Here is a 21,199-nt window from a genome sequence, read left to right on the forward strand (position 1 = left end):
TATATTCTCTTTTCTTCTCTTGAGATCTTTGTTTTAGATTTTAATCCTATATGCCATCCACCACTTGTGAGACTGTTTGCATCCATTTTTTGTTCTCTTCTCAGAGCTTTGCTTGCTCATAACCTCTGCTGGGGATCTATTCCTTCATCGTCAACATCAAGATATGGGAATAGGTTTTCAGGCTAGTTTTGAAGCGGTTCAATAGGTGATCGTTATATGCAAAAACCAACCAGAAACTAATAAATCGGTGTTAAATAACCAAATACTCTAATCGAAGCTATATATTATAAGGTAAATAATCTAAAAATAACAATATAGGTTGAACATTTAATGATAAATTTGTTAATTTTAAAAATTATATTGAATTTGTTTCACTTTAACTTGATGGATAAGATATATATAACAATTTATAAGGAAGAATGTTTCAATTAAGTTAATTATTTCAAAAAAGAAAAAAAAAAGTTAAATTTCAAACAACACCTAGATTACAAGGTAATATATAAAATCTTTTTAATCTATTGACAACACATACATCTTACAACTATTAAAAAGAAAAATATTCTATTTTATCATTAAATCACTTAACGGGTTATGACATAACATATTTAAATATGTTCACCTTGAAGTTCAATAAATTGGGGTATTTATAGATGGTAAAATAGGGAAAAAGAACTCTACATTTGATATTGTTTTTAATTATATCCTCAATTTTTTTGACAAAATTAACTTTTTACAGTCGGTACTTTCTGCTATTGAAAAAGGTTAAATTAAAGGGCACAATTGAAAAAACTACTGTGCCATTATGGAACTTCCAAATTGAAAATGTAGAAGTGGCTGTACAGTCAATACTTTCTATATATTTTCTGAATGTAAATTATTTGCATGTCAATAAAATTTTAGTTATCAAATAGTAAAGTTTTACAACAGCAGACTCTCTAGTTTAGAAGGCAAACCAGAGGTAAAGAAAATATACAGATAACAGATATAAACAGGGAAGTTTGCCATATACATAATTAATTCTAAAAAAGCCAATGCTTTCTTCTTGCTGCTCTGGTGGGAACATCTGTAAACATATATATATATATATATATGGACTTCATTAATCTGGCTGATGAAATAGAAAGGACTGGGTGAAAGATAATGCATTAAAGAAAAAGAAACGAAAATGGGTCTCACCTCCACTTGCATACAATGAATTGTAATGCACTTCACTCCAGAAGCTCAGCCAAACTTCTGTAATACACCATAATAAGCAACTTAGATTAAGCATCAGCTGGTAAAAGAAAAGAGGATCAAATTGCCTTTTATTGATACTTGATTCGAATCACCGCATAAAAAATCAGGCAAGATGGAGAAATAACTATCTACCTCTAGTAGGAGTTTCTTGTTTGGGCATGATCTCGATGTAGCAAGTGTCACGAAAAGAGGTGACAAGACAAATTTTGGCTCCAAACTACAGTTGATACAAAAGAGGTCAAACATCGAAACCAGAAAACAAATGGAATAGCTAAGCTAATAGATAGAATAACACAACAAACGTAGATAATCACCCGCGAGAATTTCAAAGCATTGCTTAGTAAGATTAAAGAACATATACATAAAAGGAAAAAGGCCTTTTCATTGAACTTCATTAGCATGGATTATCGTATCCATCTCAGGCAAAAGACAGATTAAAGTTAAACACTATATAACCTTGTAGGTCTACAACTAATTTTTAACCGTTGTTCATTTACCACTTAATGAAAAATAAGTTTGAAGAGATGGAGTAGAAAGAGAGATGGAGGATACGTAGAGAAACAGGGTGAAACGAGGAAGGCAGCAAAAAAGTGAAACGGAAGAAAAGAAGAATGAAAAAAAAGCTGCATCAAGCTCAACATAACTCATCAACTTTCAGATATAGATGAAGATCTGAGTTATTTTAAGATGAAACAAAAAAAAATAGAGAATAGCTTGGAAAAAGGGAGCTTCTATGGGGCAGTAACAAGAATTCATTCCAAGGAGTAAAAAAGATGAAATTTCATTCAACTTACTCGGTCAGCAGCTGCTTGCAGAGTGATATGATCTCCCCATTCCCCGGATCTAGTGAACAGATAATTTAGCACTAAATGATTTAGTATTTACTCATTTTAGATCATTAAAATATGTTTTATATTCATCCAGAGGAAATTCAACAAGAATCAATATCTAACTTTTTCATCGTCTTCAGGTAGCTTTTGTACTTCATTGGAACATAACTTTCATACAACTGTTTGGAATGCTTTAGCTGAGAAATAAGAAATTAAAATAAACAGAAAGAATAATAGACAGTCGGTGTAAAAAATAAAAAATTATTATCCTAATCTAAATTATATCTTATCTAGCCTAGCTCTAGGAGATAGAGATGATAATAGAGTCGAAATAAAACTAGATAACATACCAAATTGAAATTTTGGCTACTTTGGTAATTTCAAATGTATAAATAACCCTTATATCATAAAAAAAACAGTACATGATCTTGTTTTCTGAGTCAGAACATAGGCATCATACACGTGTGGGCATCAAGAATCAAGATATATACGTGGAAGTCTTTGTGAATTCAACTTGTCGGAGAAATAACAGAGACGTAATAAATCTCGCAAACAAACAAGGAAAAAATATTCCTAAAAGTGAAAGACATGAAAATCACCTATTTAATGAGGAGAAATAACAAGTCGGAGTATTTGCAAAAGGGAAAGCTTCTTTGTCACGATAGCTAATATTTATCCAATAGGATAATATCTGAAACTGAGAGATGTTTGCATTTGTGGAGCAGCATAAACCTTACCTGCTTGACAATCTGCCTTCTAATATGTTTGTGGTAGTCTGGATTGCGGAACAGCTGATCTGCTAGTGCTCGGAACTATCAAAAAACATACCGTCATGGAAGATTTTTCAAGAAAAACAGCAGATGTAGAGAAAGAAAACAGTAGTAATGCAAAGAATCAGTGACTTTGATATTAAAATCTCCTTGTTTCATATATGTGCATCTGTATCTGGAAATATAGATGTATAATATCCATATGAGAATTGTGGTAAAAATGGTGATGGTGGAGAAAAGACTAATCATAGGACAAAAAAGAAAGACCTGGCAATTTCCATCACCCTCGATTTGCAGTTCAGCTAAACCATAAGTAGCCAGCCTGAACAAAGGGGGGAAAACCCATCATAACTAAATAAACGCAAACCAATTTAAACGGATATCTAAAAAGGAGAGTATGGAGAGGAGGTTATCAAATGCAAAATCTTCAACCATCATGATAGGATACAAGTCTTTTTTATGTCATATTTGCTATGTTGCCAAGACTTGGGTAAGAGACGGGGTCCTGACTAACAAAATCCTAAGCAAAATGAAGCAAATTCACAAAAGAGAACAACACAGAAGTTGGTGAGGAAATAAGATGAACGGTAGTCATATGATTGGATTGAAAAATTATTACTTTTGAATGCAATTCTTCAAACCCCAAAAATTTAATTATTCTCTCATTTTTCTTATTTGCATGTGGATGTTTCTCCAATCTTCCTACTCATGTTGGTTTCAATCTCTTTCTTCCATCTTATTTTTTCATCACCCTATACAAGTCCAGAAAACTCTACCCACATCTGTTCCAATTCATAACAACATGGGTACTCCACCAAAAAAGCCGAGTCTGAGCAACAACTCATGCTTGAGCAATGAATATAGACACAGTAAGAATGGTATGGTTTTAAACTTTTAGGAGTTGTACAATGCACAAAGCTATTAACACCACAAGTCCAAAATGATTTTTTTAACTTGAAGCCAACAAAGAACAGAATTCAACAGACTACAAAGTTTTTCAAAATAAACAGACAAATTAAATATCATAGAAACCACAGAATTAAAGACAAAAATGAAGTCCAAGTCCAAATCACTTTTTTTGTAAAAGTTCAAATGGGAACAGACTACTAGTGAACAACCAGAGATGAAACAATCAAAATCAATGAGAAATTGATACAGTGAGTATGACAAGATTGCAACCTTTCAGAAAGTCGTTCATGATCTAAGGTCGCATCATTCACATCAGGTATTTCCCCATTGACACGAGGAGTGTGCTGTCAACAAAATGATAATGTCAAAAAATCATCAGCCAAATAGAAAGAAATGCAGATGAGAGCAGACATTGAAATAATCATTAAACTTAGGAGCAAAAAAAGGCGTTATAGTTTTTTGAAAACCATGTTAAACTGAACTCACAATTTCCTAATCAAGTGCGAGAGAAACATAAAGGCTAAAACTAGGACACTTACTCTTTGGTAGACTCCTATATCTATGTAAAAGATGTTAAAAGACAAAAAGGACAATAACACACTTCCTAGTAATACTCCTAAAATGCCAACAAATGTGACTCTTCTACAATGTACATTTAATATGAAAAGTTAAAAAATGATCATTCCATAACAGTGATGCAGCACTGGTTCCAAAAAAAGCATGAATAAGTTATAACATACGTTTATCAATCTAAATCATGCCATAAAAAACTCCGCTTCAGTCAAAAATTATGCCACAAAAATGCATACAACTCATGAACCAGGAAAACATGATATAATGGGAAAAGAAAACTTTAGAATAAAGTTATTGAATTGATAACAATTAAAGAAAGAAAGAAATGATAGGGTCTCGGAAGTGATGAAAATAACACATGTAACACAATAATTTTCCTCCAGAAGCACCATGCTTCTGGCAATATATTCAGTTTTCAACAACCATCGGGAGTACCGTAGTAGTAATTCCTAAAGTTTCCAAATTATAGCATGTCACTCAGCAGAACATACAACATAGTCATCATGCAATGAAAGAGAAGAGAAAATAAATGGCTGACTTTTAGGACCGTGTGGTATGATTTTTAAACAATGCAAATACTTCAATAAAGTGACCAACCAACATATAAGTGGTAGGAATTATTATACCGGAATGGAATCCAGATGAGAGAGCCTTTTCCCAAGCTTTCCATTGTTGTGCAAGTTCTCTTCTGCTAAGATGGTTGCTATGGCTTGATCATCTTCTGTATCTTGGAAACTGCTATTCAAGCTTGAGCTGGAGCTTGCACTTGCATTACCGTAGCCTTCACTCATACTGTCTCAATAACAACATTCAGCCAATAAAACATGAGATTGCAGAATTAAGCCATCTATTGTACCGATAGGAAAAGGTTGATAAACATCCAAATCAAGCAAATATTGTATCAAATACCTAAAAGAGTGACTAAAAAAATCCAAGTTACCCAGATCCTCCATGGGTATGTTAAAAATACCCATAACCTAAAAAACCCCAGAAAATGTGGTTCCTATCAAAGCTGTTGTTAAATTCCATATAAGCATATGATAGATTAAAAAAGCTCTGGGATCGTTTAACTGTAGCTGAACAGGAATGATAGAAGTCTATGTTAAACAAAAGCAGTTCTAAATTAACAACGGATTTCCTATAATTATCATCGTTTTCTTCCATTTTCTCAGCAAATAAGCAGAGCACAAGTCATCCAAGTAAGAAAGGAGCAAGGAAATGGACATAAATGAAGACAAAAACAAGAACAGCCGCAACCGCATAAACCCCAAAAACAAATTGGAAATAAAGAATACCCAGATTAAAAAACTGAAGAACTTCGAGAATTTATTGACGTACGATTAGATAGTTTGTTTGATCTTCTAAGCTAAAGCAGAGAAGTTCTCTATTCTTATCGAGTGTGCTCATTTAAATAAATGGGAATCACTATACAAAAAAAAAAAGGAAAAGGGAAAAAAAACCGAAATGGTCAAAATAGTTGTACGAAAAATGTCTGAACTTTATCTCATGAACTTTATCACTATACGATATCAATGTAGAATTCACCCTATTTCACTAATTAATTTGAGATGTATATTATCTCGTGAATAAAAAAATTTGAAAACATTATCTCGTGAGTTTTGCCTATAAATTATTCATCCGAGTATATTAATATTATTTTTTATTATAATGGGTTCGGATATATATCAGAGTTAAGGATTATACAATAAACTTGTAAAAGAAAAGAAAATTAAAATGTTTTGACATCTTTCAAGTGTTGGACTTGATTGAGTCCAAAAATAAAAGCCTCCAGATTAGCTACAACTCTAGAACTGGCCTCTTCTCCCATTGTTCTCTGGTATATCTTCATTAACCTTCCCTCCATTTCTTCATCCTCCGTCACCTTTCTCACCGCTTCTTCAACATCTTTTAGCCCCAATCCATTCACTTTCACCCCAATCTTCCAGACCTCAACAATATATTTACAGTTCACAAATTGATCACCGGCCACCGGATAACACAGCAGTCGTTTTCGGCATTGAATGGCTTCCATTGTTGAATTCCATCCACAATGCGTGATATATAAACCCACTGCTTTATGTCGCAGAATCTGCAATTGGGGCGCCCATGAAACCAGTTTGCCTTGCTTTGAAACCCTCTCCGAGTACCCATTTGGTAAACCTTGCCGCCATGAATCGGCCAAGACCCAAATAAATGGTCGGTTCAATGATTCGAGTGTTAGCGCAAGGGTTTTGATTTTGGCGTCTCCGATGGGGCTAACCCAACTCCCGAACGAAACGTAAATGACTGAGTTAGACTTGTGGTGGTTTAACCAATCTAAGCAGCTGGTGTCTTCTTTCCAAAAGCTAGGGTTCTTCACTGCTGTTAATGAAGGTTTGCTTAAAGGTCCGACAGGGAAAACGATTGGACTAGGGTGAGGTGGAGTGATATGATCATCGGTTTTGTATTCGTCGTCATCGTCGCTGAATTCTCGGGGAAAGGAATTGAGGAGAAGCCATGGGAGAGTCGTTGAACGCTCTAACGTTCTGGTCCAGAATTTGAGCCTTGCCTTTCTTGAAGCTTGAGTTCCGATCAGCCATGGAAGATCTTCGGTAGATAACAATGGCTGACTCGGGAGGGATAATACGGTGCCTTGATGTCGTGGACATCCTGCAAAATACACTTAAATTAGTGAACAACTGGGATTACATTGCCGGCTACGGACAGTGCGTTAATGTTCATGTTCCACACCTCATCAGTCATCTTGCTTCACGTGAAACATATAAAACCACAATTCAATTCCAACTTAAATTAAGAATAAAGAATCTAATCATTTAATTTATTTTTTTTATATCTATGACGCGCATGTTAAAGGATCAGACAAACGTATCTAAGTGTATCTGTAGATCCAAATCGAGTCAGGTATTTAAGAAAAACCTATGTAATCAGATTTTTTTTAATGAGGTTATATGTTTTATTTATGATTCTTAAATCACATGAATTTTAAATATTAATTTTTATTTTTAAAATTTTTAAATTTACATCTTTAAATCTTCATGTCTATACTATAAATAAGACACGTGACAATATTTAAACTCGTTTGGCGTTCGTAGAATCTTATAAAATAATAATTCAAAATATGTATCATATTTTACACTTAGAAATTAAATTGAAATATTATCTAAAAATAATATTATTTAAAGTAATATTATAATATTTAGAAATTAAATTGAAATAGTTATCTAAAAATAATATTTAAAAAATAATAAAATAATTTTTTAAAAGTAAAAATATTTATTTGATCATTTCTTAAAAAAAAGATCATTCAAATGCTTAATAACAATTCTAAAACTTGAATGATGCCAACAACTATGGTATCTTATACATATTATACTTTCAATAAAAGAATAAATTCAAATCTAATATTATTTAAAGAAACCGTTTCAATTTTGAATATAAATTATACAAAAAATTAGAAAAACTCACGTTATGATACTATAAAGTAAATTAATAAAAATCAATGACGCCGTTTGATGTAAGGAAAAAATATTTTAATGACATGATACAAAAAGTTTATGGTTGGGGAAATAAAAGAAGACTTTACATTTATGTCAACCCATTGACATTTATTTAGCGGGCATGTTACTTTGTGCAGACTGCAGTTTGCCATTTGCCAATGTCATCGAGAACTAAAACTAATCGTATTGCATCAGAAATAATTATAATTATAATGGTATTGGTATTGGTCAATCATCAAAGTAAAAATAAAATGAAATCATGCTTTACCTGTTTCAGAAATCAGTTCGGAATGGATCATCACCGGTATGGCGGCGATCAACCGGTAAGTGGCTTGCATAGCCGGCCAAAATCCGGCAGCAGGGATCCCACACCGCTCGGCAACTTGAATGGCCCACGAAGCCAATAAATCAATAACCAAACAGACTACTTTCCCCTCGTCGTCCTCGTCTTCATCAATCTTACGGAGCAGACTCCAGATATATCGGCATGACATTCTCCATAGATTTCTCGATGGCAAAGAAATCCAGAGGCCCCTTTTCTCCGTCTAAACTATCCGGTATCGACGCGAACCTGACTTCGCCTTTGTCGGGGTCCATGTTGACCGCGATCCGATGGTGAATGAACTCCGGGGTTACGATGATGGGTTCGAACCCGTGGCTAATAAAGGCTAACCCTAGCTTTAGCATGGGGTTCACATGGCCTTGCGCTGGATATGGGACCAGCAAGATTTTAGGCTTCTTCGTATTGCACTTGACTCCCATTTTTTCTTGTCTCTTCACTGCAATTGTTTTTGGGTGACCAAGTTGATGAGGAAATGAGATAGGCCCTGTTTTATAGCTGGGGGAGAGTGAGAATGAATCTTGAGCTTGGTGTAGAGTCAAATAAAGCACGTGCTCATATGTCTCATCGTTTCTTTATGGGCCAAAATCCATAGCCATTACTTTATCAGACACATGCTTAGAATTGCTTTATTTGTTATCAACGAGTTGGATTTTTACAAAGCACACACTTAAATTTGCTAGAATTATTATTAAAATTTTGTATTATTTTAATAAAATGTATAAAATTATATTTAAATTTTAATATTTATCGGGATTAAATAACAGTTAAAATATAAATATAAATTTCATCACTTAATTTTCTTCTCACTCCTATTTAGGTCATTAAATTTGAAATTTTTTAATTTACTCACTGAACTTTCGATTTACTCATATTTTGGTCATTCCACTATTAAATACTTAACATTGTTATGAATGAATATTTTTGTAACACCCCCAACCCGTATCCGACCCGGATACGAGTCCGAAGTGTCACATTGACTTTTCAAACATTTATTCTTATAAAATAGTGAGTAATTTAAAAACTTTGATAACATTTAAATTATTTCAAAACGTTTACAACAGATATCAGAGTTCATACTATTTATGTCTTTAGACTACATGCCAACTACACTCTATAAACAGTACATACATTTTCTGATCTGACATTTGGTAAGGAAAACTGACCTGTCTTGCTCCGCATCACTCTTTACTCTTCTCGAAACCTACGTGTGAAACAATCACACGCTAAGTCGAAGACTTAGTGAGGCATAACAACTTATAATGCACTTTATAACATATATCGATACATGCATGTTCTGTTCTATCATGTTATAGCAATTCCATGCATTTTTCATATCGTACAAAATCATATCAGATTAATTACAGTAAATACATACATACACATAATTCATCATTAACAGTTATCATATAATCACATACTTTTTCAATCAAACACTATACACACAACATCATATCATTTCTATAGCATTTATCATACCACTAACTTATATTTGTTCATATATCTGGATTAGCCCATGTACGTATGTGAGAACTATCGATAGTGAGTCTATAGAGGTTGTGCACTAATGCTGTCACCACAGCTCGTATAATTGCACCGAAGTGCCGCGTAGAATTGCACCGTAGTGCCATATAATAATGTCCATAAGGACCACATAGAATTCCTTAAGAATCATATACATATGCTAGGGATCAAGTATGTGTCTTTCAAGACTTCACACATGTTCCACATAATATATATATATCCCGAAGGACCGCGTAGAATTGCACCGTAGTGCCATATAATGATGTCCATAAGGACCACATAGAATTCCTTAAGAATCATATACATATGCTAGGGATCATAATGTGTCTCACCAGACTCACACATGTTCCAAAGAATATATATATCCCGAAGGACCGCGTAGACCCTCGACTCTTGGCATGCCAACTATACCCCTAGCTCTCATGACACATAACATGGGCGTTATCATTTATTTCATTTCAAATATTCACATAAACTTGTAATTCACTTTCACATATCACGTATCACATAGCTTCTTTTCATATTATCACATAGTCACGTAGTTCACTTACACGTAGATCATTTCCATATAATTCACATGTCACATATGTCATGTTTTCATATAATTTCTATCATTTCTCACCCAATCACCTTTATTCATGTAAACATACTTATCATATCTTGTTCACATAAGATCATATACTTCATATAATATATCGAAACACCTAGAACACTTTCACGTAGCTTATAGTCATAGGTCTTATCTAACATATACTTGTTTTCACATATATATTTCATATCATTTCTTATACCATCACATAATTCATTTAACATACATAACATATTATGTAACATTATAATAGAAATACCTATAAGTCATATCACTTAGATCACACATATATACTTATAGTCACCTTGCTTATATCTTAATCTTATGCCTTCTCTTAGACATATATATATTCACATGTTCAGGTAATCCACCATTTCATAATAATTATGTATCATATAACTCATTTCATTTCATTTCATTTCATATCTATCTATATATATATATATATTCTCAAGATTATCCTAATATAAATCATATAACACTCTTATAATTCATATTCATATTCATCTAGGGCAGACTTATAAACATATCTCTTCTATTATTTCTTTATATATATATATATATAATCTAATCTGTTTACTTAATTCAATTTCATATAACTCCTATAATCTTCTCATATAACTTCATAAATTTCTATCATACAACCCATGTGTTATAGTCTTATTTAAACCTATATGAATCTTTCCCATCTAGCTTATCTTATATGTTCATCTTATCATTTATGTTCAAATCTCCTAGTTAGTGTACTATTCTCACTTCATCCTATAGATCAATATATCTAGTTTATTTCACTTATCATTTAATAATAATTATATTTTACTATGATCATATAGTTTATATCTATATAATTCATAACATTTCTTATGTAATTACTTATACTTTATCATCTAACACATAAAAGAACAGATCAATCCATATAATCAATCATACATACATGCATATTCCACTCATGCCTTTAATCATGAATTCATGTATAACACTTTAGGAAATAGACTCATCGCAAGTCTTATTCTCATCGCACATCGTATACTATGAATATGCACTCACCTGGCCTCACTAGTCAATTCCAATCTCTTATCTTTCCCCTTGATCGATCTTACTTGCCAAACGTTCCGGAATTGCTTTATGCGTAGAATCTACATAAATGTACATTTGAGGCAATCATTAGATACCTACACCTTGTAATTGGATACTAGCAACTTAAACGAACTTATTAAACCCATATTCACAATTTCCTTTAGGGGGAATCGGTTCCCTACTATGGGGGTATCGATTCCCTAATGACATTCTGGAAATGTTGTTCGTTTGAAGGGTATCGGTTCCCCTTGAATGGGTACCGATTCCCCTTGCCCAGAAATCATATTTCAACCCGAAAATTACTTCATTTCCACTCAAACACTTCATATATTATCCCCTTTTTCATTCTTAACTCTAGTATACATACTTAAACCAATCTATATTCATTTATTTCATCTTAAACCTCAAAATCCTATCTTCCATATGAGATTCAAAATCACCAAATTTTCAATGTGTTCTATTCCAATTCTAACACTTCATACTTCTTATTGGATTGATGACAAGTCAAATTCATCCATAAAACTTCACAACCATACCATATCAAAATTTCATCTTAAACTCATATTGTAAATTCCTTCATAATTCCTTTATCTTATTGTTTAAATCCATATAAGCTTTCCTTAAGCTTATTTAATACCCAAAGAATCAAAACTAAGCTTAAAACTTAAGAATTAACCAACTGAAATTAAACTACCTTTGCCTTGCTCTCCCACGTAAGAAGAAAGAAAGGAGCAGAGAACTCTGGATGCTTCTCAAAATTTCCCACGTTTATATTACCTTAAAAAAATTATAAAAATCTTTCTGGTCAAATGACCATAATACCCTTAATTTCCTTTAATAATTACCAAATAACCTTCAATATATATATTCAAATAATCATTGAATTCTTTCATTCTTCTACTTTAGTCACCAAATTCTGAAACTTTACAATTTGGTCACTAACCCGGTATTGCGGATGTTACAAATCTCCCCTCCTTTTAAGAAAATTCGTCCTCGAATTTTTACTGCACAGCTTAATAAGAACATATCTTCTAATGTTCTTATGTTGCTTCCCTGACTTATTCTTTTTTTGTCATCATCAGAAACTTACTTTTCAATCCTTTAGTTTTCCGACTATCTTTTTCGTTTATACATTCATCCTCTGTTGCTTATCATATCAACAATAACCAGTAATACCAATCCATTGTTGTTTTTTTTTTCTCATTGGATTATCCATCTTTCCTTTGACCTTTCTAAAATTCAATATAATGTCACTCATCATGCTGACAGTAACATCCATCTCTATATCATAAATCCATCTATTTATTCATAACTTTCTAATTACCTTATAACCATACCAAACTTGTATTTCGTCATCATTTGACCAAAACACAACTTTAAATCTTCTTCAATTTGATTAAACATATACTTTAAGGAGTCAAACAATATTTTCACATCACCTTGCACACTTGTCTTATTTCTATATCAAAATTGTCCTCTGTACTTCCATATTTATCGTATCTGATTATTTAAATCAATCCCTTTCATTTCTTTATTCCTTATTCCTTATACAAAAATCATATATTCCTTTCATGTTCACATACTCTTGTCTTATCACTATACTCATCTTTATGTACCAATCTTCATTGTATCCTCATTACTCTAATAATCCATTCTTATACATAACTTCATTCTTTATCATTCTTATACTTGTATTTTCCTTCCTGAAGGTTCCATGCAAATACTTATCTCTATTTCTACATCATAGCTATCTGCTCAGAATATACAACCATATTCAAATTCACATCATAATCAATTAACTCAACTTTATCTTTTCCTTCAGTCTTATAACTCTATCACCTTTACTCTGACAGCTAGTCAATAACATATGTTCAATCTAGGGTACAAACCCTAATCAACCAAACACATACATCCTTTCAAATCGAAATTATCTTAAAATTCGCTTACTCAACTTATCAATTTCACCTCTATTCTCATACATCCTGAAATTTCTTTTGCTCAAACTCAACATTCTGACTTCCTGTGTCTTATAATCTGATTATCGATATACACATTCTCAAACTCTTCTTATCAATCCTCAGCTTTACTTAAATATACAAATTCTTACTTCATTTTCCTTTACTATACCACATTACTATGATCCAAATATGCAACTATATCCAGATCCATTGCAGATCTAGTTATCATATCCTGACAATATCTTATAATCTTATAATTCCAGTACATTCCCATCGCATATTCTTGTTAGCTAACGCTAATTTTTCCGTCTTAACTGCAAACCCTTATCATATAACACTCTGGCTTATACACAATGTTATTCCTTCATTTCGAACTCATAAGCTCTGACTTATACATCTTATACGCTTGTCACTGATGCACTTATCATTGAGTTCTTCTATATGTACTCATCACGTCATTAGATCTTTTTAACATTCTTATGGTGACACCCGTTCACCATCTTCTATCTTATTCACATAATAGCAAAACTACTCTACATCGTGTTTTCGATTCCAAACGATGAAAACTTTCTATCATTATTCAGATATGATTTCAGCTTTCTGAAATCAACTTTTGATCTTACTAGGCATTTCCTGAGGTGTCCGCTCTTCATCCTGCCTGGCCAGGGCAGGTGAATAGCTATCACAATCAGGAATATCACCTTTCACTTACTTCGAAATTATCACGATCGGATTTCTACTGTATTAAACTATTCTTATTCTATTAGCAAGACAACATATTCCTTACACCATCAGATCAGAAATTTTTCAATCTATGTTGGCATGTACATCTTTTATGACACTTTGGACTTCGGTTTATGCCGAGAATCGGCTAAACCATAGCTCTGATACCATTAAATGTAACACCCCCAACCCGTATCCGACCCGGATACGAGTCCGAAGTGTCACATTGACTTTTCAAACATTTATTCTTATAAAATAGTGAGTAATTTAAAAACTTTGATAACATTTAAATTATTTCAAAACGTTTACAACAGATATCAGAGTTCATACTATTTATGTCTTTAGACTACATGCCAACTACACTCTATAAACAGTACATACATTTTCTGATCTGACATTTGGTAAGGAAAACTGACCTGTCTTGCTCCGCATCACTCTTTACTCTTCTCGAAACCTACGTGTGAAACAATCACACGCTAAGTCGAAGACTTAGTGAGGCAATAACAACTTATAATGCACTTTATAACATATATCGATACATGCATGTTCTGTTCTATCATGTTATAGCAATTCCATGCATTTTTCATATCGTACAAAATCATATCAGATTAATTACAGTAAATACATACATACACATAATTCATCATTAACAGTTTATCATATAATCACATACCTTTTCAATCAAACACTATACACACACAACATCATATCATTTCTATAGCATTTATCATACCACTAACTTATATTTGTTCATATATCTGGATTAGCCCATGTACGTATGTGAGAACTATCGATATGTGAGTCTATAGAGGTTGTGCACTAATACTGTCACCACAGCTCGTATAATTGCACCGAAGTGCCGCGTAGAATTGCACCGTAGTGCCATATAATAATGTCCATAAGGACTACATAGAATTCCTTAAGAATCATATACATATGCTAGGGATCAAGTATGTGTCTTTCAAGACTTCACACATGTTCCACAGAATATATATATATCCCGAAGGACCGCGTAGAATTGCACCGTAGTGCCATATAATGATGTCCATAAGGACCACATAGAATTCCTTAAGAATCATATACATATGCTAGGGATCATATATGTGTCTCACCAGACTTCACACATGTTCCAAAGAATATATATATATATCCCGAAGGACTGCGTAGACCCTCGACTCTTGGCATGCCAACTATACCCCTAGCTCTCATGACACATAACATGGGCGTTATCATTTATTTCATTTCAAATATTCACATAAACTTGTAATTCACTTTCACATATCACGTATCACATAGCTTCTTTTCATATTATCACATAGTCACGTAGTTCACTTACACGTAGATCATTTCCATATAATTCACATGTCACATATGTCATGTTTTCATATAATTTCTATCATTTCTCACCCAATCACCTTTATTCATGTAAACATACTTATCATATCTTGTTCACATAAGATCATATACTTCATATAATATATCGAAACACCTAGAACACTTTCACGTAGCTTATAGTCATAGGTCTTATCTCATAACATATACTTGTTTTCACATATATATTTCATATCATTTCTTATACCATCACATAATTCATTTAACATACATAACATATTATGTAACATTATAATAGAAATACCTATAAGTCATATCACTTAGATCACACATATATACTTATAGTCACCTTGCTTATATCTTAATCTTATGCCTTCTCTTAGACATATATATATTCACATGTTCAGGTAATCCACCATTTCATCACATAATTATGTATTCATATAACTCATTTCATTTCATTTCATTTCATATCTATCTATATATATATATATATATTCTCAAGATTTATCCTAATATAAATCATATAACACTCTTATAATTCATATTCATATTCATCTAGGGCAGACTTATAAACATATCTCACTTCTATTATTTCTTTATATATATATATATAATCTAATCTGTTACTTAATTCAATTTCATATAACTCCTATAATCTTCTCATATAACTTCATAAATTTCTATCATACAACCCATGTGTTATAGTCTTATTTAAACATATGAATCTTTCCCATCTAGCTTATCTTATATGTTCATCTTATCATTTATGTTCAAATCTCCTAGTTAGTGTACTATTCTCACTTCATCCTATAGATCAATATTATCTAGTTTATTTCACTTATCATTTAATAATATAATTATATTTACTATGATCATATAGTTTATATCTCATATAATTCATAACCTTTCTTATGTAATTACTTATACTTTATCATCTAACACATAAAAGAACAGATCAATCCATATAATCAATCATACATACATGCATATTCCACTCATGCCTTTAATCATGAATTCATGTGTAACACTTTAGGAAATAGACTCATTGCAAGTCTTATTCCCATCGCACATCGTATACTATTGAATATGCACTCACTTGGCCTCACTAGTCAATTCCAATCTCTTATCTTTCCCCTTGATCGATCTTACTTGCCAAACGTTCCGGAATTGCTTTATGCGTAGAATCTACATAAATGTACATTTTGAGGCAATCATTAGATACCTACACCTTGTAATTGGATACTAGCAACTTAAACGAACTTATTAAACCCATATTCACAATTTCCTTTAGGGGGAATCGGTTCCCTACTATGGGGTATCGATTCCCTAATGACATTCTGGAAATGTTGTTCGTTTGAAGGGTATCGGTTCCCCTTGAATGGGTACCGATTCCCCTTGCCCAGAAATCATATTTTCAACCCGAAAATTACTTCATTTCCACTCAAACACTTCATATATTATCCCCTTTTTCATTCTTAACTCTAGTATACATACTTAAACCAATCTATATTCATTTATTTCATCTTAAACCTCAAAATCCTATCTTCCATATGAGATTCAAAAATCATACCAAATTTTCAATGTGTTCTAATTCCAATTCTAACACTTCATACTTCTTAATTGGATTGATGACAAGTCAAATTCATCCATAAAACTTCAACAACCATACCATATAAAAATTTCATCTTAAAACTCATATTGTAAATTCCTTCATAATTCCTTTATCTTATTGTTTAAATCCCATATAAGCTTTCCTTAAGCTTATTTAATACCCAAAGAATTAAAACTAAGCTTAAAACTTAAGAATTAACCAACTGAAATTAAACTTACCTTTGCCTTGCTCTCCCACGTAAGAAGAAGAAGAAAGGAGCAGAGAACTCTGGATGCTTCTCAAATTTCCCACGTTTATATTACCTTAAAAAATTATAAAAATCTTTCTGGTCAAATGACCATAATACCCTTAATTTCCTTTAATAATTACCAAATAACCTTCAATATATATATTCAAATAATCATTGAATTCTTTCATTCTTCTACTTTAGTCACCAAATTCTGAAACTTTACAATTTGGTCACTAACCCGGTATTGCGGATGTTACAATTTTTATTTTAAAAAATGATTAAGATCTCAAATTTTTCGTCTTTTCTTTGTTGTGAAAACCTCGTAGTTTCAAATTTTCATTTAATTTTTCAATTATGAAGCATCTTATTCTAAATCCCAAAAACAAGGATGTGAAGAAGGAGGAAGCAAGTTATATATTTTGATTCCATACTGATCAGATGGAGGATATTATTTATTATAATGCTTTGAGTTTTCATGAGTTTTTAAGCTATTTAGGTAAAACAAAACTAATACATTGATAGTAGATAAAATACATTGATACTCATGAGTTATATATTTTCATGAGTTGTTAATAATTATTGATTCCATAAGTTCATCGATATCTTAAGTGGTCAGAGAATACATCAAAGAATGATTATTGCAGCACCGTCATGACACAATAAAGAAACTATAAAATTTTCATATTTGAATGAAGAAGATAAAATAAAATAAAAATGAAAGACAAAAAAAAAAAGAAAAATGATGTGGTTGACGCATAGGTTTATTGTTAATAAAAAGCAGTCAATATGAGGGCATGAGATTATCATGTCACTCTTCCTTATATAATTTAACACCCTAATAATTAAAATAAGAGTAAATTGAAAGTTTAATTCTTTAAATTTTAGTGATCAAAATAAGAGTAAAAAAAATAAGTTATGGAAATTGTAATTTACCCAAATTCAAGATTTAATTATTACTGTTCAAAATTCGGCTGCTCTTTGGTTTTTAGTGCAATGACGAGCTGGTCCTATTGAAGTCGAGTTGTTTTCGTTTTCCTTTTTCAGTTTTTGGTTAGACATTGACGACAAATTCTTTTGTTTTCCTTTTTATTGAAATGTGGTATGTACATTGTATCGTATTATTGATTAAAGTTAACATATTTCATATTTTTTATATTTATATAATTTATAGGATAAAATACACAAATGGTCACCTAACTACAAAATAGTATTTTTTTAAGTCCACTGATTACAAAATGATCCCTCAATTATAAAGAAATGCTTTGTTGAGTTCCCTTGACTATTAAAAATTACAAAATGATCATCCGACTATTCATTATATTTTGAACCTATATTTTTCCGTTAAAAGATTAACGATAGATTGGGATGAACGTTAACATATTGACTGAGATATGATAAAATTTAATCTCATAATCTTAAATGACTATCATATCTCAGCATGTTAACGCCAAACTCATATGATCGTTAATTTTTAAATAGAAAAAGACAAGTTTGAAATATAATAAATAGTCAGGTAATAATTTTGTAACTTTTAATAGTCGGGGAACTCAACAAAGTAACTCCCTGTAGTCAGAGGATCATGTTGTAACTTTAATAGTCGGAGGACTCGACAAAACAATATCATATAGTTAGGGGACCATTTGTATACTTTACCCTAGTTTATAAGAAAATATATTAAATGAAAGGTGGGAATTATAAAAACTGTGGATGGTCCTGGCGATAGCGCTATTATTGAGTGCCTCTTGTTTCGGTAGTGGCATGTTCAAGCATGTTTTTATTAAGAAGAATGCCAACTATGTAGCTCATAGCTGGCCGAAATTGATGGTCGCTTAATCTAATTTTTAAGTTTTGGTTATTTTTTAATTAATTAATTTTTTTATCGTCATGTTCAATCGATTTACATATGATAAGTATTTAAATAATTGCTATAATAAACTAAAAAGTAATTAATTGTATTACACTAATCTAATATATATTAGGGTAAAGTACACAAATAGTCACTCGACTATAGAGTGGTGTTCTATTGAGTCACTCGATTATTAACAGTTACAAAATGATTCTTCAACTATAGGGACTTATTTTGTTGAGTCATCCGACTATTAAAAGTTACAAAATTGTCACCTAACTATTTAGCATGTTCTAAACTCGTCATTTTCCATTAAAAAATGACAACAATATGAGCTTGATGTTAACTTGTCGACTAAGATATGATAGTTTTTTGAGATTATATGATCATGTTTTATCATATCTCAATTATCGGGTTAACATCCAACTCAATTTGTCATAAATTTTTTAATGATCATTTTACAACTTTTAATAGTCGATGGACTCAACAAAACATCATCCTCTAGTCAGAGGATTATTTGTTTACTTTACCCAATATATTGTCCGCACTTTTTCATGTCGGCATGTCCTATGTTTAATAGTAAATATGTGTCCGGTTAACGTCTATTAATTATCAATAATGAAAATGGTGGGTTAAAAGCAAGCGTGCATGGTTTGGTATAGTCAAAAGAAACGTAAATTTATTGATCTCTTTTCTTTTTGATTTGTTAATGAGGATGGCAACGTATTTAGGCCGATAACCACTAATACTAACACAAGGAAAGACCTAATGCACGTGTAATTACAAAGCAAAAGGTAATGCTGAAACTATCTCACGTGTTATTAGACCCCCAAAAAATAATGTTAAAATTATGATAACAGTTACACATTAACGATCGTCCCCCCCCCCCTTTGGAATAGATACATATTAATAATATAAAAATTTTGTATAAGTAATAGAGATGTAAGTAGAATAAACATTGGAAGGGGCAACAACCCACTAAATAATTGACTACAAAAATTTGAATTTTTAAGGTGAATAGATACTCACTATAAGAACAAGCTACATCCACTGCTTCAGTTATATATACTGTAATTACAAAGATTTCAATGTGTAACCACGTCAATAGAATTTATTAATTGAAATAGGTAAAAAGTAAAAGTTATAATGATTAAAAGTAATGTTTCCACTCCATTGAATTTATTAAAATTCACTGATCATAACCATTATTAGATTGTTTACTAAACACTCCCAAAGAAACACGTGTCAAAATATTATAGTTAGAAAATAAAAAAATTATTGCCCCTTGCTCTTTTTCCCTTTGCCACTTAATTTATTTCTCCACTACCATTTGTTTCTATTCACCTATTTGACCGTGCTTATGCTTAGAGTCTCGATAGATTGACTCAGGTCGAATCGAGTCAAATTTTTTTGAATTATTTGAATTAATGAATTTTATTTTATAATTCAAATTTGATTTAAAAAAATTTGAGTCGAATCGAGCTTTCAAGTTTATGTTTAAATTTAATTGTAAATATTTATAATATTATGATAACATTTGTTTTCCATTTAAATGGTTTTCTATAACCATATAAAATCCATATATATTTTTTCATATATGATATACATATATCATACAGAGTCGAGAGATTTGACTCAAACTTGAAAATTAATTTACTAACTGCTAAAAGTTTTGAGTTATTCAAGTTACTATTCAAAATTATTCTAATTATATTTTACAACTTAATTTTTTTAACCGAATTAAATCAAATTTTGCTCACCCTTCCTATACTATACTTCAATTTAATTGAAAGCAAAAGGTGCACCTTAATACACGTGATTGATTAGCTCAATAATTCTTAGTTTTGTTTTCTTTTTGTTTGTTTGTTTTTTTAGTTAGCTTCGTATTAATTTGTTATCCACAAGGGTAATTTTACTATACTGTAATATAATTTAAAATGATTTTTAACTTTAAATATTATTATATTCAATTTATAAAATTATATAAATTTATAATAATTTTGATTTCAAACGATAAGTTATATTATGTGGAAGTTAAAGCTTACAATAAAAAAAGTATACAAAATTATAACCTTTCTAATTTTAACCTAAAAATGATATTACGTTTAATATATTTTTAATTTTTTATTATAGTCAATTACTATTACTTTT

General features: G+C 31.4%; 2 protein-coding genes across 3 annotated transcripts; both read right to left on the reverse strand.

Moving 5' to 3' along the window:
* Window positions 1-841: 841 nt before the first annotated feature.
* Window positions 842-5,753, reverse strand: LOC120126920 (OVARIAN TUMOR DOMAIN-containing deubiquitinating enzyme 11-like). Of its 2 annotated transcripts, none has more exons than XM_039144956.1 (10): window positions 5,614-5,753; window positions 4,945-5,110; window positions 4,016-4,089; window positions 3,104-3,158; window positions 2,804-2,878; window positions 2,190-2,263; window positions 2,031-2,079; window positions 1,369-1,453; window positions 1,177-1,233; window positions 842-1,063 (listed from the first exon to the last, which is right to left on the reverse strand). In XM_039144956.1, exons 2-10 carry the CDS (start codon window positions 5,107-5,109, stop codon window positions 1,020-1,022), a joined length of 678 nt encoding a protein of 225 aa, XP_039000887.1. In that variant the 5' UTR covers window position 5,110; window positions 5,614-5,753; the 3' UTR covers window positions 842-1,019. The 2 variants fall into 2 exon arrangements, with proteins under 2 accessions (XP_039000887.1, XP_039000888.1); XM_039144957.1 differs by having other exon boundaries at window positions 4,945-5,173; window positions 5,614-5,737.
* A 255-nt stretch (window positions 5,754-6,008) lies between these two features.
* On the reverse strand, window positions 6,009-8,605 carry LOC120126934 (UDP-glycosyltransferase 82A1-like). Its single transcript, XM_039144969.1, is given in 3 exon segments — window positions 6,009-6,967; window positions 8,084-8,286; window positions 8,288-8,605. Coding segments are annotated over 3 exon segments (1,413 nt in total). The 5' UTR covers window positions 8,578-8,605; the 3' UTR covers window positions 6,009-6,047.
* Between the last annotated feature and the right edge of the window lie 12,594 nt (window positions 8,606-21,199).

Source organism: Hibiscus syriacus, unplaced genomic scaffold (assembly GCF_006381635.1).
Source record: "Hibiscus syriacus cultivar Baekdansim isolate YM2019G1 unplaced genomic scaffold, ASM638163v2 tig00110462_pilon, whole genome shotgun sequence".
Classification (NCBI taxonomy): Eukaryota; Viridiplantae; Streptophyta; class Magnoliopsida; order Malvales; family Malvaceae; genus Hibiscus; species Hibiscus syriacus.

Bases quoted from the DNA above. Each gene is read 5' to 3' on its own strand.
- LOC120126920 (XM_039144956.1), bottom strand. From the start codon at position 5,109: ATGAGTGAAGGCTACGGTAATGCAAGTGCAAGCTCCAGCTCAAGCTTG. The intron at 2,879-3,103 runs GTCTTTCTTTTT...GTTTTTTGATAG, and splicing joins AGGGTGATGGAAATTGCCAG to TTCCGAGCACTAGCAGATCA. The intron at 2,080-2,189 runs GTTAGATATTGA...TCTGTTCACTAG, and splicing joins TACCTGAAGACGATGAAAAA to ATCCGGGGAATGGGGAGATC.